This window comes from Bos mutus, chromosome 25 (genome assembly GCF_027580195.1).
Source record: "Bos mutus isolate GX-2022 chromosome 25, NWIPB_WYAK_1.1, whole genome shotgun sequence".
In the NCBI taxonomy this organism is placed as follows: domain Eukaryota; kingdom Metazoa; phylum Chordata; class Mammalia; order Artiodactyla; family Bovidae; genus Bos; species Bos mutus.
The window spans coordinates 39,497,931-39,516,352 of NC_091641.1; the positions used below are offsets into that span (position 1 = coordinate 39,497,931).

The 18,422-nt window shown below is 53.0% G+C and overlaps 1 protein-coding gene across 1 annotated transcript; it reads left to right on the plus strand.

Annotated features, from left to right (window-relative positions):
- Positions 1-11,840: 11,840 nt before the first annotated feature.
- On the plus strand, positions 11,841-16,067 carry ZSCAN10 (zinc finger and SCAN domain containing 10). The gene is made up of 5 exons (XM_005886756.2): positions 11,841-12,239; positions 12,552-12,819; positions 13,034-13,098; positions 13,276-13,333; positions 14,497-16,067. Exons 1-5 carry the CDS (start codon positions 11,841-11,843, stop codon positions 16,065-16,067), a joined length of 2,361 nt encoding a protein of 786 aa, XP_005886818.2.
- Positions 16,068-18,422: the final 2,355 nt, after the last annotated feature.

An 18,422-nucleotide genomic window follows, 5' to 3' on the forward strand; every position in this document is an offset into this window, starting at 1 on the left:
CCTATGTGCAGAGGTGACTGGGTGTTTCAAAGGGAGAACTGGGGTGTGGTGGGGAGGTCAGTAGAGTCAGAAAAGTGAAAAATCACAAAGAGCCGGTCAGTGAAGATGCAGGGGGGAGGGGGGGGGAGGGGGGGTGTCTGCCAGCTGGCAGATGTGGGAGTTCGGAGTCCATCCTCCCACGGGGAAGGGAGACACAGGCCCTGTTCTTTCTGATGAGTACATTTCACAGGTATGACTCTCAGGGCTGTGAGGGATGCTTCTGGGTTGAAAGAGACATATGTTCACATTATAAGCCTTGTTTAGTAAATGCTCTAAGAAAGTGAGGTGAGGGGCCCATCATCAGGTGTTGGCTAGAACAAATAGTAAATTCTACAATGTGGAGCTATCTCGGGCAGGCATTTTAAAGGGGGGCTGCAGTCATCATAGCCTTATGCTGCTGGAAGCCGTGCTAGAGTTCGGTCAAGTCTTGGTGCAGATTTGGACAGACGGTTATGTGCCAAGAGTTCTGCCGTTCTCAAGCAGTGCCTTGCTGTTTTGTAACTGTGGCACATTCTGTTGTGTGGCTACATCACAATCTACTCACCACCCACTCCTTGATGCCCCAGCCTTGCAGCAACTGAAACTACCCAGCAGCTCTTATGATGGAACCTTTGCTTCTTTGCAAGGAGTGAACAGACTAACATCTGGTTTTTGAAAAATACTTTGGTATTGGCTGTGCTGGGTCTTCCTTGCTGTGCAGGGGCTTTCTCTAGTTGTGGACAGCGGGGGCTACTCCCTAGTTGTGGTGTGTGGGTTTCTCTTTGCGGTGGCTTCTCTTCTTATGGAGCATGGGCTCTAGGGCTTGTGGGCTTCAGTAGCTGCTGCATATGGGCTCAGTAGTTTTGGCTCTCGGGCTTCAAAGTGCAGGCTCAGTAGCTGTGGCACTGGGGCTTAGCCCTGAGGCTTGTGGATCTTCCTGGACCAGGGATTGAACCTGTGTCCCCTGCACTGCAAGGTGGATTCTTAACCACGGGAACACCAGGGAGGCCCCTAACCTCTGATCTTGCAAACAGGGCAGGTAGAGAGACTGCCAACCCCAAACCTGGCTCCTGGATCTCAGCTGTGATGCTGGCTCAGAAGTCTGCCCATCACAGTTGGCACATACGGCCCTTTCCTGCCCTGGGCAAGCTCCAGGAGGACAAGGAGGCTCCTCCCTAGGCAGCAGCTCCAAGCATTTCTTACCATGATTGTCAAGTCTGGCAGCTTCAGCCAGGCAACCCATGAACACCAGGACCAGAAAAGCCCCCAGAAATGTAGAGTTGACTGGATGTTTCCCAAACACCCACATTCCACCTTCCAGAACATTGTCTCTACCTGGGCACCAAAGACAGCTTACAGTACAGGTAGGAAGGGGACTGTCTACTGAGACTGAGCTCAGTAGTCACTCCACCTGGCTCTTTGGGGTAGATATTAGAGTAAATTAACTTATTTTCTCCTTAGAAGTTGCTGCATTTTTAGGAAACCAGGTCACTGTCATTATCCCTAAATACCCTTCGCTGTTGCTCTGTCTGCCTCCTGCTGTCAGATACCCTAAAGTGTCCCCCAGTCTTGGGTAGAGTTTCAGCCCGCACTCACTCACAAAAGTGAAAGACACTGATGCAGGGATGCGGGCACTTAGGAGGCGTTGTGACTGGCTACGCATCAGAGAACCCTCCTGGAGGCCACTCATGGGAGCAGATGACAATGGCACTCAGACACCGGCCCTTGATGTCGTTTTCAGCTAATGTTTCCAGCCCTTCATCCTGCTGCATGCAGTCTCTGCCCCCTACCCTCAGCTCGCAGACTCCCTCCTCTACATATCATGTGGTCTTTCACAAATATCTCTATTTTTTTTTCACTTGACTGGGTATGAAAAGAAATGTAGAACTTCCATTAGTTTTACTTCTCCTTTTAAAAATCCTATTTTTGTGAATGCTTTATAATGCGAAAAAAATCAGTAATGATAGGAATCGGGGCTCCGTGGAGAAATGGCTGGTCCTAGGACTGAGCGGAGAAACGCACAAGATGTCTGCAGACATCGGGAAAGGACATGGTACCAGCTCCCTGCACAGGTGGGACAGAACCTTCTGAACCTGAATATCCACATACCCTGTGACACAGCGATTCCCTCCTGGGCACACGCCCCACAGTCACACACCTGTATGGTTCCCAGAGACTTACAAGAACTATTAAGTATGGCCCAAACTGAACCCCCTCCCCGCTCACGTAGCGACACAATGAATAAACACCACCACGGGGGCGTATCTTCAGGGAATAAGCAACACGTGGATGAGTCCCCCACTGTGGAGTAAGGTCAGAGGAGAGTTCCTCTCGTGTGACTTCATTTGCACGGAGTTGCAAAACAGACCAAGCAAATCTGCTGTGATTGGAAGTCAAGATCGAGATTATGGGGGAATGGAAGTGACCACAAGGGGGCACCAGAGTAGAGTACCAGTGAATTCTGATTTGATTGGGATGTTGGCTCAAGGGCTGTTTTCAGTTGGAATTTCAAGATGTTCTTCATTTTGAGTTTGTGCACATATTTGTGCAGTTCACCTAAAAGTTCACTTTAAAAGAAAAAAGGAGGGAGACTTCCCTGGTGGTTCAGTGGTTAAGACTGCACTTCCAGTGCAGGGGGCAAGGGGTTCGGTTGGGGAACTAAGATTCCCACATGCTGTGCAGTGTATGGGGTGGGGTGGGGTGGGAGAGACAAAAAAAGGAAGTGAATGAAAAGAAGCCAGTTAGGCCATTGCTATGATCCAGGCAAGAGATGGTGGTGACCTGGACTTGGTAGTGGCAGTGGAGGTAGAGAAACACAGATGTAAGCAATGTTCAGGCTATCAGACCTATGGAACTTGGGGACTGATGAGATGGTTAAGGCTCCATGCTTCCAATGCAGGGGGCACAGGTTCGATCCCTGGTCAGGGAACTAAGATCCCACAAGCTGCATGTTGTGGTCAAAATAAATTAATTAATTAAAATAAAATTGGGGAAGGGGTGGCAGGTACCATGTCCAACCACAAAGGCAAGCCAAGGAGATAGATGAGGAAAATAAAGCATTCAAACTGATACAGAAAGAGCAGAAGAATCTTGAGGAACTAAAAGCTAAGGGGCCTCTGGTCACAGGTAGAATTTAGAAATCTGGGAAAAGGGAGTGTCTGAGGCAATGACGATCCTTAATCTCATGCATGTTTAAACATCTGGATTCCCTGCCATAACATCTGTTACCACCTATAGCTAGAATGAAGGGGCTTCCCTGGTGGCTCAGATGGTAAAGAATCTGCCTGCAATACAGGAGGCTCAGGTTTGATCCCTGGGTCAGGAAGATTCCCTGGAGAAGGGAATGGCTACCCACTCCAATATTCTTGCCTGAAAAACTCCATGGACAGAGGAGCCTGGCAGGCTACAGTCTATGGGGTTGCAGAGTCGGACACGACTGAGTGACTAATACACACATAGCTAGAATGAAGTGTTGTCTTGGAACCTATTGTACCTTTAAGAAAAAACTTCTGTTAAAAATAAATAAATCATACAGTGATTCACCTTCTCTTTAGTTCTCACTTTTTTCTGCTTTAACTGTGAGATCATAGTAAACTTAGCCCAGATTCCTGCCAAAGTGTGGTTCTTAAGTCTTTATTCTGTCCTGATTTCTGTACCACCTGGAATTAAACCAACTCATTAAAAAAAAAAAAGAATGAAGAGGAGGACTTCCCTGGTGGTCCAGTGGTCAAGAATCCACCTTCCAATGCAGTGAACACGGAGTTTAATCCCTGGTGAGGAAACTAAGATTCTACTCGCCCCGGGGCAACTGAGCCTGCCCTGCTGAGCACTGCCCCCCTCCCCGCCCCCTCCCCTTCAAGAGCTGGTGTGCCCCAACAAAAGCAGTCCGAATACCAGGAGCAAGACCCAGTGCAGCCAGAATAAATGAAAGAATGTATCTCAAAATTTCTTACATATATAAAAATAATGAGGTAGTGAGGTGGGATCAGTGTGGCATGTTCAGAAACTGAAAGGCAAAGGAAAAGAGGACAGAAGATGAGATCCGTGGCAGGAAGGGGCTTTGGGCTGAGCCCCAGGCCGAGCTGTCTGGACTTAGTTCTGAGTGCCACAGAAAGCCATGGAGGAGCTTTGAGCAGCACAGTGACGGGATGCAATTAAATGACCTGCCCAAGTCACACAGCAACAATTGGCAGAGCTGACTGCAGCTGGAGCTCGCAGAGCCAACGGCTGGCTCCTGCCAAAGACACAAGCTGAAAAGCCTGGGGGACAGCTTTCATTTACAGACACTCAAGACAGAGCTGAACAGGCAGTGCTCACTCCTGCTCTCATCAGAATGCCCAGTGCCTTTGTCCCAGGGCTGGTCCTTAGTGAGGGTTCTGACTGTGCCATAAACACTCCTAATTACTCCTTTAAGATGGCAGCTGCCCAGAGGAAAATGCTAAGCTGTTACTAATGCAGTTTAGAAACGTACTTAAGCCACTGGATAGTGAGTGTCACTCAGCCGTTTCCTACTCTTTGCGACCCCATACAGGCCATGGAATTCTCCAGGCCAGAATCCTGGACTGGGTAGCCTTTCCCTTCTCCAGGGGATCTTCCCAACCTAGGGATCAAACCCAGGTCTCCCGCATTGCAGGTGGATTCTTTACCAGCTGAGCCACAAGGGAAGCTCAAGCCCCTGGATAAGCCAGAGCCTAATCAAGGGATCATAGTGTTTTTAACAGTAGCTCTTCCCAGAGCTGGAGAAGGATTTTCTTCTTTTGCCCTGAATTATTCTAAATGGAGGAATCCTATGGAAACTGAAAATACAAGAAACTTGTTTTTCTTTCGCAATCTCTGAAGAGATAACAGAAAAGATGAAGACCGCATCAGTATTTTCAAGGACTTTCGCTGACCTGGATAATACTGGACACTTTTTTTCATATTTAATAAATAAATGGTAAGTTGGGGCTTATTTTTTGTTTGTTTTTAGACACCAATTACTTTCCCAAAATCTAAGGTAACAACTAGAATAGTTTGTGTTCACTTTCAAGATAATTTTAGAAGATATTGATATATACACTAAACAGGTGGATGTATATTAGAAATCCTTTCGGGATGCGTTTATCGTTTACTAAATGGAGTAAAGTAACAAACCAGCAACTTCACAAGAATTTTCCTCTCTTAGCGGCTAACACTCTGGGACAGGAGAGTGTATTTTCAAAGATGAGGACGAATTTGAAGGGACTTAAATGTGCATTAAGCCTCTTTTTTTTTGGCTTGCGGCATCTTAGTTCCCCCACTGGGGACTGAATTTCCGCCCCACAGTGAAAGCGCGGAGTCAACCACTGGACTGTCAGGGAATTCCCCTAAGCACCCTGCCCCCCTATTTTTTTCTGCGAAGTAATTTGAACTGCTGCTGCTGCTGCTGAGTCACTTCAGTCGTGTCCGACTCTGTGTGACCCCATAGACGTTAGCCCACCAGGCTCCACCGTCCCTGGGATTCTCCAGGCAAGAATACTGGAGTGGGCTGCCATTTCCTTCTCCAATGCGTGAAAGTGAAGTTGCTCAGTCGTGTCTGACCCTCAGCGACCCCATGGACCACAGCTTTCCAGGCTCCTCCGACCATGGGATTTTCCAGGCAAGAGTAATGGAGTGGGGTGCCATTGCCTTCTCCAATTTGAGCTAATAAAAGTCAAAAGGAATCCTCTCCTCAGTGATCTGGTCCTGCCCGGATTGTAAGCCTCAAGGGGGCAGCACTCGTGTTTGTATTCAGCACTGGGTCCCTGGGGTCAGGGACCACGCTTGGACGCACTCAGGGAAGCAAATTCCCCGAATGAATGATGCGCGCGCGAGATGGGCCAGGAGCACGGATATTAGTCAGGGCCCATCGCTGGGCGGCGAGTTAGTGGTGGAGGAGGCCAAAAGCTAGTGTTGATCTTGCGTCACTTGCCTTGCTGCCGGGACGCTGTTTCTGGGGGTTGGGTCAACTCCATTTCTGCTTTTCTGACAGATTTCCAGGGAAGGTGTGCACCTGAGTCGGACGCCTGGAAGTCACTGTCAGCAGCGATCACCGAGCCTGGCCGCTGCGCTCCCGGCCAGCTCCCGGAGGTTCTCACTGAGGCCCGATGCACCAAGACCACCACGTCGGATCATTACCCGAGGAGGCCACGACCTTTCTGCAGCTCTGCCCCATCGCGTCCGGACGGGGCCCGCTGCTCCCGGTCGCAGGGCTCGGACCTCGCCTAGTCAAATAGGGCCGCAGCGCTCGGCGCGCGGGTGGGTCATGGAGGCGGGGCCGGGGAGGCGGTGCCCGGGTTGGGGCGTGGAGGCCCGGAGGAGGTGAAGGGGTGCAGGACACACCTCCTCTCCACCGCCCCGGCCACGCCCAGGGGTGTGGCCTCATTTCTACGACCATGGTAGGGTTTCATAGTCCCGCCCCGTGTGAGGTTCCCGGCAGCGCCCCGTCCCGTCCACCCGTAAAGTGCGGGGAGTTAGCCTCGCGGGGCGCCAGCCGCACGGTGCCAGTAAACATTGCAGGACGGGGGGCTCTGCCCGGCCGTTCCTCAGGCATTCCGTCCATCCTCACATGTGCCAGGCGCTAGGCACGGAGCAGAGAAGGGATACCGCCCACTGTCCGGTGAGATCCACACTAGACAGTTAAAATAAAGGAACAAAGTCCAGGTGCTGTCAGTGCAGGAGACCAGACCCGCCCCGGGGAACCAGAGCGAGCGCAGGGTCGGCCACTGAGAATGTGGCCCAGCACCCCCCAAACAGCAGGCGCCCTGGACGCCCAGCCGGACACCACGGACTCCCCAAAGGGAGGCGCGCATCCCTCTGGGGCCAAGGACGTGACCCAAAAAGGCCCTTTAGAGCGAAGGGAAAGGCTTGACTTTGGAGTTGGACTCAAGGCTGTTGGTGAGGCTCCTGGGAGCCCCACTTAGTCACTGATAAAGAGGGGACAGAACCCACCCCTAAAGATTCTTGGGAGGGATTTAGGCGGCAGTGTCGACAGGCGACCTCTCTTCCCCAACACGTGGTCCTGCTCTGTTTTCTTTTTAGTACCTGTGGTTTGCTCCTGTAAACCCCCTGAAGTCTGGAACTGTCCCTCACATTTAGCTCAGTATCCTCAACACCAACAGCAGGCCCTTGGCAAAGATTTGCTGCATGAATGAAATGCTGACCAAAGAACCACGCACACAGCAGGCTTTTTTTTCTGGCCATACATGGAGATAAGGGGGACCTCCCAGACTCAGGCTTGAACCTGCTCCGCCTGCAGTGGAAGCACATGGTCTTAACCACTGAACTGCCACGGAAACCCCAGCAAGCGTTTTTAAATGGCAGCTCTTGGCCCCCACCAAACATACAGGTTGACAGACCCTCAAGGGGCACAGGGCCGGTCCTGACTAGGTGGGTCGGAGGGGTAGTTAGACTCTCAAATGCCAGCCAGGGTTGGAATCTTAACCCGCTGCTTTGTCTATTTCCCTGGCCCCGCCCTCTCCCCAAACCACTCCCAAACTGGGAGGTTAAGGGTTAACTCAAGGAAGCCCCCCTCACCACCTGGATGGGATTGGGGCAGGCAACTTCCTGTTCCATTTTCCCGGAGTCCTTCCCCAGGTTGGCTGAGGCTGACTCTGGCCTTAGGGGCCCTCAGAGAACACCCCCACGAGTGGTGAGTTGCAGAGAGGCTGGGGTGCAGGCTGCCAAGGACAAACTTAAGGGGTTCCTTGTAGCTTGGAGAGAGAAAGGGGGCTCCAGGCCTCTGGCGGGCTGGTGGGATAAGGCATTAGAGTGCCAGAAGAGTCTTGGGCGGACGTGGTTGGTCTGTGCTGGGAAGCCCACTGCTGGGGAGTCCAGGGCTGGGAAGACTGGGAGGCCTGTGTAAGTGGGGGCATTTGGGAGGATCGCGGGACTTCCTGTGACGTGGGCTTGCTATGCCCTCTGGGGAGCAGAAGGCAGGCTCCACGTTCCCCCAGGTGGACTGACTGGGCTCCTCGACTCAGCTCAGCACTAGAGGGGAGCGCAGCCAACAAAGACGAGCGATCCAGGGAGCAAGGGAAAGTTTCTGGCCAAGGACCCCGGCTCTGGGCGCCCCTGTTGTCTGGGCGGGTCTTGCGGCTGCACCTCCACCCGGGCTGGTCTACCTTAAGCCTCTCCGCCACTCTAGGCTCCAAGTTAAGCTGGTCAAACACCGGAGGATGGCTGAAGAGCGCCACACCCTGCCTCTTGCAACCCAGCTCACCCCCTACAGATGCGCATATTCACAGAGCTTTTGTCCTGCAGACTTGGGGGCGGGAGAGACTCTCCAGGCCAACGTCCCTTGAATTCCACCTCTTTCAAACCTTTTGGTGAGACCTCACCTGAAGCTTGTGGCATCCCAAGAGTTTAGGCCTGAGGGTTGGAAATTTGAATGCCCTTAGTTTTTCAGATTTGTGCTGTAATATTTGGGTTTAGACTAGGCAGATCGCACACGGCAGGAGGGTAATTGGGTCCTTTTCTGTTTCTGAGCTTTTGCACCGTAAGATCGGTGTTCTCTCCTTAAAGCAAATCTTCGCTTCCCCTGGTGTGACCATGAGCAAGTCACCCATCCTCTAGGAGCTTGGTCTTTGCACCTGTCGAATGGAGAAATTATAGTTTACTGCTTGGGATGCAGTGAGATGAAGCGACCCTAAGCAGAGAAGCTCTCAGTACATGCCAGCTGTTAACACTGCGTTCTGATCACATGTGACTGGTTCTGTGTCACTTTTTTGCTCATGCTACCAAAACACAAGAAAACAAAAACCCGTTTTCTTGAAAGGTAAAGACCTCTTCTGCCCCAGACATGTTTGCATGCCTTCCTCAATAATTACAACTGCAAAGTAGATAGGTGGGTCATGTGTGTGGCATCCCAGAAGAGAGGTGTCAATGAGTGGAAGCAACCCTGTGTGCCAACATGTAGGAAAGAACGGAAGTTGAACAAGGCTCTGGGGGAGAGGATGGAGGTGGGGAAAGCTGGGAGATTCTGGAGTGGTTGGGGGAGACTGGAGAGTGGCAGGAAGGAGTGGGTAAGATGAGGGAGAGGAAGGGAAGCTGGGAAGATGCTGGAGGGGGTGGAGGGAGGCTGGGGCTTGGGGGCTGGTCAGGTAGCCAGGACACAGGCCTGGGTCTGTGTTTTAGCATCACAACCCTCTCCTCTGAGCTGGGAAGTGCTAGGCTCAGTTTCCTGTGTTCTTTAACCGCATTCAACCCCCACTCACCCCACCTGAAAAGGAGGTTCAGAGATCCCTCAACCCCGAATGAAGAGGGCTTAAACTATCAAAGCTCTTGGCCAGGCCGACCTCTCCCTGACTCCATCACCAAGGCTGGGTTGCCTTCTTGGAAGAATGTCTGTATCTCTGTGTCTAGGTGTCCTGGGCTGTAACATGGTCATGATAGGACGAGCTATTAGCCATGGTTGTTTGTGTTTTCACTCAGTGAGAACAGCCAGCACTTAGACGTGCGCCCAGCGTGTACAGTCTGCAGGTGTGGGCACCGCTCTGCTGCCTTTACCTGGTGGGAAGCGATGCAGGAGGGCTTCTGCCCAAGTCTCTGCCTTGGATGTTCATGTGTGGGTAGGGGAACAGGTCTGGAAAATGCTTTTTTGCAGCCCTGAGGCTGGAGAACAGGGAGGGCAAAAAGATGTTGGAACTTAGGTTTCCATATCCATAAAGTAATCCCTGCCCGGATTGAAATATAAAAGTGACTCAGGAGTTCCAGGGCGGTCCAGTGACTTGGGATTCCACGTTTTCACTGCCAAGGGCACAGGTTCAATCCCTGGTCAGGAAGCTAGGTTCCTGCAAGCCACGTGGCTGAGCCAAAACATAAAATAAAAGTGCCTCAAAGCTCTGGAACAAAAGTACAAGCTTCTTTGGAAGTGTAAGCCTCCTGGCTGGGTTGTGCTGAAGGACTGAACTGAGTCCTCTAGGGGTGGGGCTGAACCTCCCCCTAGGTAGGTCTCTGCTAGCCCCAAAGGAAGGAACAGTCTTACAGAACCAGTGCCCCCTGTTGCCAAGTTAGAAGCACTTTTTTTTTTATTGTTAGCTAGACTCACAGGGATGTTGTGATGGATACCTCCCAGTGGACAAAGGAAGAATCCAGGATTTCTTTAAAAAACAAAAACAAAAACTAGGAAAGAAAGGGAAATGTTTGCATCTCCCACTCATCACCCAGCTCCCCAGGCTGCACCTACTGTACACCTCTCTGCTTTGGCCTGCCTCGGGGACACATGTGTCACAAACCTCTGAAGGCAGTCAGCTTAGTCTCTCATGTGGAAACCCACCCACCGACCCCGTCTCCCTGGCTCATCCTGGCCTGTCTCCTGGGATGGAACCCAGGGAACGAGACTGGGACACTAGTTGGGAGGTCAGCCCTGCCCTGGTCAGCTGGGTGATCTTGGCTTTGACCCCTGAAAGCCACCTCCAGCACCAGAAAGTGAGAATCAGGACGTCTGGTTAAGGAGTGATCCCATGCATGAACTATACCCACCGCCCACCCTTTTATCTTTAAAATTCTCAAACTTCCAGAGAAGTTGAAAGAGCAATGCAATGAACATCCATACGCCCACCTCCCGGATTCGACAATTGCTATAATTTTGCCACTTTTGCCTTGTTGATCCATAAGTGTGGATGAAACCTCACGCCTCTTCAATTCCAGATCCTTAACATTTTCTAAGAATGAAGACACTTCCAACATTGTGCAAGGCTGGAATCCCATCTCAGAAGTTAGTAGTCATTTCCCTTATTGCCCAGGGCTCCACCAGATTCAGATTTCCCCAACTATTTCCCCAAAGCTTTTTTCCCAGAATAACTTTTAGCACCACCATCCCTTAAAGGTCAGGATCCAGTCAAGGTTCGCACGTTTCCTTAAATCAGCTGTTAGTCTCCTCTACAGCAATGTGCCTACAGGCACTTATTTTTTTATAACAGACTTGGAAGAACTTGGACCAGGTTTCTGGGAATGTCCGGTCTTTCGGATCTGTTCAGCTGTTTACTCAATGGATCATTTGGCTTGTTTGTTTTATAATCGTTTTTAAAATATTTTATTTATTTATTTTTGGCTGTGTTGGGTCTTAGTTGCGGCACATGGGCTCGGTAGTTGCAGAGCACGAGCTTCTCTCTAGCCATGGAGCCCGGACTTAGTCGCTGTGCGGCCTGTGGGATCTTAGTTCCTCAACCAGGGAAGTCCCTGTTTTATAAATGTGATATGTAACATTGAGTAACTTTAAGATATACAGCATTTTATTTATATATTATAATATGATTCAGATGTAGCAATAAGTATCATATTACATAATGTATTACAGTACGATATTATTATCTGTATTTGCTATACTGTGCATTAGATCGCTATGGCTTATTTACTACTTGTTACAACTTTGTATCTTTAAACACTATCACTCTTAGCCTCTCCGCCAACTTGTTCTTATTCCCTGCAATGCCCTTTAACTGGAAGTTGGGTCTAAAGGCTGGATTGGATTGCGACGGAGCATTTTTGGCAAGGACTCCCCCTTCAGTGGTGCCAGGTACCCCCTGTGGTACCATATCAAGAGGCAGGGACAGCCAGACTGTCCTCTTTCGGGGCTGCCAACTCTGGTCCCTGGGGCAAACCGAGGTGACCTTCTCAGTGCTGCAGGAAGGAATGGATGATACTGAGCAATTTGATTTCTCTGCTTTGTTTGGTCAGGCTGAGCCACTACCCGTGACCCGTTTGAGAAGAGATTCCTCTGGAGACCACACCTGCAGGCACCCCTTAACACCCCAGGTGTGGGAGCCAGGAGGGAGAGACTTGAACACGAGAGCAACCACGGTGAGGAGTCCCCAAGGTGAAGGATGCTTGCAGAACCCAGCCCAGCTGCAGGGGAGCCGGAGCAGCTCGGAGCAGTCAAGCTGGAGGAAGAGGAGGAGGCTGCCAGCCAGGAGGACCCTGGGCGGCCAGAGGCCAGGCCCCGGCCTGAGGTGGCTCACCAGCTCTTCAGGTGCTTCCAGTACCAGGAGGACATGGGGCCGAGGGCGTCCCTGAGCCGGCTCCGGGAGCTCTGTAACCACTGGCTGCGACCGGCTCTGCACACCAAGAAGCAGATCCTGGAGCTGCTGGTGCTCGAGCAGTTCCTGAGTGTGCTGCCCCCACACCTCCTGGCCCGGCTGCAGGGCCAGCAGCTCAGGGATGGTGAAGAGGTGGTACTGCTGCTAGAAGGTGTCCAGAGGGAGTCTAGCAACGTAGGGCCGCTGGTAAGAGGGGCGGCCAGTGGGCTGGACAGCAGGGGGAAAGGCAGGGACTTTATCACCCTGTTAAGAAATCACTGAGCTGAGACTTTGCTGGTGGTCCAGTGGTTAAGACTCCGTGCTTCCATGGCAGGGGGTTCGATCCCTGGTTGGGGCACTAAGGTCCCACTTGTCTTCCTCTGCCAGTTCCTTCTTGACCTCCTAACTCCCTCCCTCCCTGTCTGAGCTTCATCTTTCCACCGTGCCACTGCCCTTCGGAGTTAGTAGGACATGGATTACTGTCCTGTCTGTCCCCTGACATGGGTGTGCTCTGAACAGGATTTCAGTTTTAATGCTGGCAAGAATTGTCCCCGTGCAGACGTCACCTTGGAGGAACAGGGGGGCTCTTTCCAAGTCTCCAGCCACAGTCCCAAGAAGGAAGCAGCTTCAGAAGGGCCTCCAGCTCTGGAACCATCACAGGCGCTCCCGCCATCCCAATCGGGGCCCTCCAAGCCTGCTGAGATGGGGGACTGGAGACGCCCCCTGAGTTCAAGGCAGCCACTGAGCCCAGGTCCCAAGAGGACTTTGCAGGCCCCGCAAGAGAGCGGTGAGGCGCCGGGGCCCTAGGGAGATGGAGGCCTGGGGTGTGGGGGGAGCTGGGGGGCCAGGTGGGTGTGGGCAGGGAGGGAAAGGGGGCGGCCTCCTGAGCTGGCGGGAATGGCGGAGAGTCCCAGGGCCCTGGCCATGGCTGCACAACCCCGAGGCCGCACGGTGGTAGGGCTGCCTTCTCACAGCTCTCTGTCTCCCCCCAGTGCCGTCAGCCCTCCAGGGCCCCGAGCTGTGGCCAGAGGAGAGCTCGGGAGATCAGGAGCTGGCAGCAGTGCTGGTGAGCTGGGCGAGTGCCCTCACTCCAGGCCTATCTCCTGCTCTGCAATGTTCTCCGACTCTGCTTTCAGCAAACCCCTGTCTTCCTTAATTTAAACCTGGAGAGCTCTTCATCTCTCTTAGGTCCCCGAGCCCCGTTCCTCACTCACTGACAATCTCTGCCATCCCTTTGTCACAGGAGTCCCTGACCTTTGAGGACGTCCCAGCAAAGAAGGCTTGGCCTGTGCATCCTCTGGGTGAGACAGCCTTTTCCTGGGTTTATGACCACTGAAGGTTTTTTGTATGTCCAAGATGACCCCTGACTTTTTGGCCTCTTTGGCTAAAAATGAGCTATTTTGATGAGGTGATATATATTTATATAGATCTATATTGATATGTCCATATCTATATAGATATAATTTTAAGGCTCTTTGCATCTAATCATCAACCGCCCCCCCTCCAAACTCTGAGCTTTTAAAATAAGTGGTTGAGAATTCCCTGGTGGTCCAGTGGTTTGGACTCCAGGCTTTCACTGCCATGGGCCCTGCTTCAATTCCTGGTCAAGGAACTAAGATTCCCCAAGCTATTTGACATGGCCAAGAAAAAAAAAATGTGGTCATGGCAAATACTGTATGGTATTACTTATATGTGGAATCTAAAATATGACACATGTCAACTGATCTATGAAATACACAGAACACTCGTGGTTGCCAAGGGGGAGGGAGGAGTAGATTGGAAGTTTAGGATTAGCAGATACCAATTATTACATATATTAATACAGTGGAAAAACAACAATGTCCTACTCGATCTCCTGTAATAAAACATAAGAGAAAAGGATATATATATATATAATTGAAAGAGTTTGCTATACAACAGAAATTAACACAACATTGTAAATCAACTATACTTCAATAAAATTAATTACAACAGCTAAAATTAAATAATATAAGGGACTTCTCTGGTGGTCTACTGGCTATGACTGCACTCCCAATACAGGGAGCCTGGGTCAGGGAACTAGATCCCACGAGGTGGCAACTATTAATAAGAGTTCACGTGCTACAATGAAGATTCCGTGTGTTGCAACTAAGACACAGCACAGCCAAATATATACATAAATATTTTAATTAATTAAATAAAATCGGTGGTCATGGGAAGGCTTGCTAACCGATATAGGTCTCCATTTGGGAGAATGACATAGTGGTGATGATTGCCTGACATTATAAACAGGCCTAATGGACCAGAATTATACACCTTACAACTGGTAAACTGTATGTTATTTGGGTTTTACCCCACCCTCTGCCCACCTACAAACTTTGCAGAATTCTTGGTGTCTTTCCGCTTCGGGGCACTGAGGTTCTAGCGATTCCCAGAAGGCCCTCTGAAAAAGCCCGACCTGTCCTGTTTTCTGCTTCTTTTTTAGGAACTGGAGGCAGAACCCTAGAAGAGGCTTTTAAGGCAGAAGAGCCGAAAGGGGTGTCCTGGCCCTCGGCTGCCTCAGCAAACTCTCAGGCAGAGAGCCCCAGGGTGGCAGAAGAGCCCCACGCCCAGTCGCTAGGATCAGGCCCTGAGACGAGCAGCCCCGGAGGAGAAATGTCCCCTCCAGGCAGGAGTGACGTTCTCAAGGTCAAAGCAGCCGAGGACGCCCCCAAGTCGGACCCGGAGTTCAAGTTCATCTGCACAGACTGCGGCATCAGCTTCCCGCAGTTGGCCCGCCTGGAGGCGCACCAGCTGCGCTCACACCCGGGCGCGCGGTCCTTCTTGTGCCTGTGCTGCGGGAAGGCCTTCGGCCGCAGCTCTATCCTCAAGCTGCACATGCGCACGCACACAGACGAGCGGCCGCACACCTGCCACCTGTGCGGCCACCGCTTCCGCCAGAGCTCGCACCTGAACAAACACCTGCAGACGCACTCCTCCGAGCCCGCCTTCCTGTGCGCCGAATGTGGCCAGGGCTTCCAGCGCCGGGCGCGCCTCACGCAGCACCTGCTGGCGCACGCCCAGGACCAGAAGCCCCCCGGCGGCACCCCGGAGACCAAGCCCCCGGCACCCCCCGAGCTGACCGTAGTCCTGTGCTCCCACTGCGGCCAGACCTTCCAGCGCCGCTCCAGCCTCAAGCGCCACCTGCGGATCCACGCCAAGGACAAGGGCCACCAGTGCTCCGAGTGCTCGGGCAGCTTGCGCCCCGGGCCTGAGCGCCGGCCCTATGTGTGCGGCGAGTGTGGCAAGGCTTTCCGGCGCAGCGAGCACCTGGGGGCCCACTGGCGCGTGCACACGGGCGAGCGGCCCTTCTCTTGCCAGGTGTGCGGCCGCAGCTTCAGTCAGAGCTCCCAGTTGGTCTGTCACCAGCGGGTGCACACGGGCGAGAAGCCCTACGGATGCCCGCACTGCGGAAAGCGCTTCATGCGGCGGGCGGGCCTCGCCCGCCACCTCCTGACCCACGGTGGCCCAAGGCCCCACCACTGTACCCAGTGTGGCAAGAGCTTCAGCCAGACCCAGGACCTCGCCCGCCACCGGCGCAGCCACACAGGCGAGAAGCCCTGCCGCTGCAGCGAGTGCGGCGAGGGCTTCAGCCAGAGCGCCCACCTGGCGCGCCACCAGCGCATCCACACCGGGGAGAAACCCCATGTCTGTGACACCTGCGGTCACCGCTTCCGAAACAGCTCCAACCTGGCCCGCCACCGCCGCAGCCACACGGGCGAGCGGCCCTACAGCTGCGAGCAATGCGGCCGGAGCTTCCGGCGCAACGCCCACCTGCAGCGGCATCTGGCCACCCACGCCGGGGCGGGGGACGAGGCCGCATCTGGGCCGGCTGAGCCCCCCCAGGAGTGCCCGGAGTGTGGCAAGGTCTTCAGCCGCAGCTGCAACCTGCTGCGGCATATGCTGGTGCACACTGGGGCCCGGCCCTACTCGTGCACACAGTGTGGCCGCAGCTTCAGCCGCAACTCCCACCTGCTGCGCCACCTGAGAACCCACGCCCGAGAGACTCTGTACTAGCTGCTCCCGCTTCGGCGGGGCCGATCGCAGCGCATCTCCCTGGGCTGCCGCGCACGCGCCCTGCTCCCACCCACCTCCAGTCACCTCCCTCTGGCTCCACTGACCCCGCATGGTAATTCTTCCCTTGCACAGAAGCATCTCGTCCAGACCTCAGGAATGTATTTTAAAATACCCAAAGTAAAACAGCCTTCTGAACATGGCCCCTCTTTATGTTTTTTTTAAGTGCCACCTGGAGAAGGCAATGGCACCCCACTCCAATACTCTTGCCTGGAAAATCCCATGGATGGAGGAGCCTGGTAGGCTGCAGTCCATGGGGTCGCTAGAGTCAGACATGACTGAGCGACTTCACTTTCACTTTTCACTTTCATGCATTGGAGAAGGAAATGGCACCCCACTCCAGTGTTCTTGCCTGGAGAATCCCAGGGACGGGGGAGCCTGGTGGGCTGCCGTCTATGGGGTCACACAGAGTTGGACACGACTGAAGTGACTTAGCAGCAGCAGTTACCCTCTCCACTGGGTCTGTGGTGATGCTCTCTGCTTCCCCCACCCCTTCAAGAGCAGGCTGGGTGGGAGTGGATCCAAGGAGAGTTCCTCCCCCCGGAAAAGGCTCACTGTGAGTGTGTGTATGTCTGTCAGGGTGTGTGTGTGTATCTGTCAGGGTGTGTGTGTGTGTGTGTGTCTGTCTGTCAGGGGGTGTGTGTGTATGCTGTCAGGGTGTGTGTGTGTGTGTGTGCGTGCGTGCATGCACGCATGCATGTGTGCATTGTGAGGGGAGAAGACAGCTGTTAGACCCAACTGTGGGCAAGGCCAACCAGTCTCACCCTGGAGTGATTTCTCCTCTGGAGTCCACCACTAACCCCTGTGTTCAGTACAATATCCTCCAGCGTATTTGGCTGTTTAATTAAAATTGAATAAAACTTAAAATCCCAGGTGTTAGATTAATACGGGAAACCTGTTCTTGTGGAAGGTTGGTAACTAATTCAAACAAAATGCTAGCAGTTAGTGGGTGATTAATTCAAACTGAAAAACTAAACCTGCCTGCAGGTAAGTTGGGTTGACTGTTGGGGGACCCCTAATCACGCATAGGGGCTTCCCTGGTAGCTCAGCTGGTAAAGAATCTGCCTGCAATGTAGGAGCCCCGGATTGGATTCCTGGGTCAGGAAGACCCCCTGGAGAAGGGATAGGCTACCCACTCCACTTGGACTTCCCTGATGGCTCAGTCGGTAAAGAATCCACCTGCAATGCAGGAGACCTGGGTTTGACCCCCTGGAGGAGAATGTGGCAACCCACTCCATTATTCTTGCCTGGAGAATCCCCATGGACAGAGGGGCCTGGTGGGCTACAGTCCATGGGGTCTCAAAGAGTCAGACATGACTGAGTGACTGAACACAGCACAGCACAACCGCCCATAATCCTCTTAAAAACCGGGAGCTGGTTTCTAGGTTTGCTCCACCTTCTTCCTGCCCATCAGGCCCACTTGGTTGGCCTCTTCCTCTGGTGCACAGATTTTAAATCACATGACTTCTGGTAAGAATACAGGAGGAGAAAAGCAGCGCACTCCAGCTCCAGAGCACAATACCTTTACCCGGTGGCTTTTCAACCACAAAAATACCATATTTTAATTACTGCCCCTCCATCAACCAGACACATAACTGCTCCTTAGCAAATGCTTGTGGAAAGGAAGTGAACTCATCAACCAGAGCTCAAGCAGCTGAAGGAGAACCAGCCCTGAATCTGGGGAAAGTAGAGGTGATTCCTGGGCACAGCTGGGAGGGAGAGCTCTGAGCCTGGGGGAGTGCAGCCCTTCAGGGTGGGGAGGAAGACTGGGCTACAGAGAACCCCTGAAAACTGCTGTGGGTACCTCCCTGAGGCAGGAAGTCAGGGCTGGGGAGGTGAGGTAGGGACCTAGGGTAGGGGGATGTGTCCTCAGAGGTGGTGAGCCAGGCTGGCCCTCAGGCCTTGCTCGCTGGCCCCCAGTCTCTGCCTTGAGGCCCAGGTGAGGGACGCCACAGGCCCAGAAGCCCACTCCCGCCCTCCTACCCTGCTTTCCCTCCTGGCCCAGGTTTGGGCGCCCTCCCTCCCCTTCCCCTGGCCCCTGGGGCTCTGGTCTTGGAAGAAAGATGGTAGAGCTTCCAAGCCCCAGCTGGAGTACTGAAGGCCAGGAGAGAGAGGTCAGGAGAAGACAAGAGGGGTCAAAGCCCCTCCCCCAAGCTCCCTGTGCCCTAGGAGTGTGATGGTCCAGTCCTCCCCACCAGTCAGTCCACGACCAGTGTTCCTGTTCTGGGAAACAAACTCACTCAGAAAGACAATGCAGATAGTGGAGTGCAGTTTATTACACCAGGGGGCCTGAGGTAG

Bases quoted from the DNA above. Each gene is read 5' to 3' on its own strand.
- ZSCAN10 (XM_005886756.2), top strand. From the start codon at position 11,841: ATGCTTGCAGAACCCAGCCCAGCTGCAGGGGAGCCGGAGCAGCTCGGA. The intron at 13,099-13,275 runs GTGAGCTGGGCG...CCTTTGTCACAG, and splicing joins AGGAGCTGGCAGCAGTGCTG to GAGTCCCTGACCTTTGAGGA. The intron at 13,334-14,496 runs GTGAGACAGCCT...CTTCTTTTTTAG, and splicing joins TTGGCCTGTGCATCCTCTGG to GAACTGGAGGCAGAACCCTA.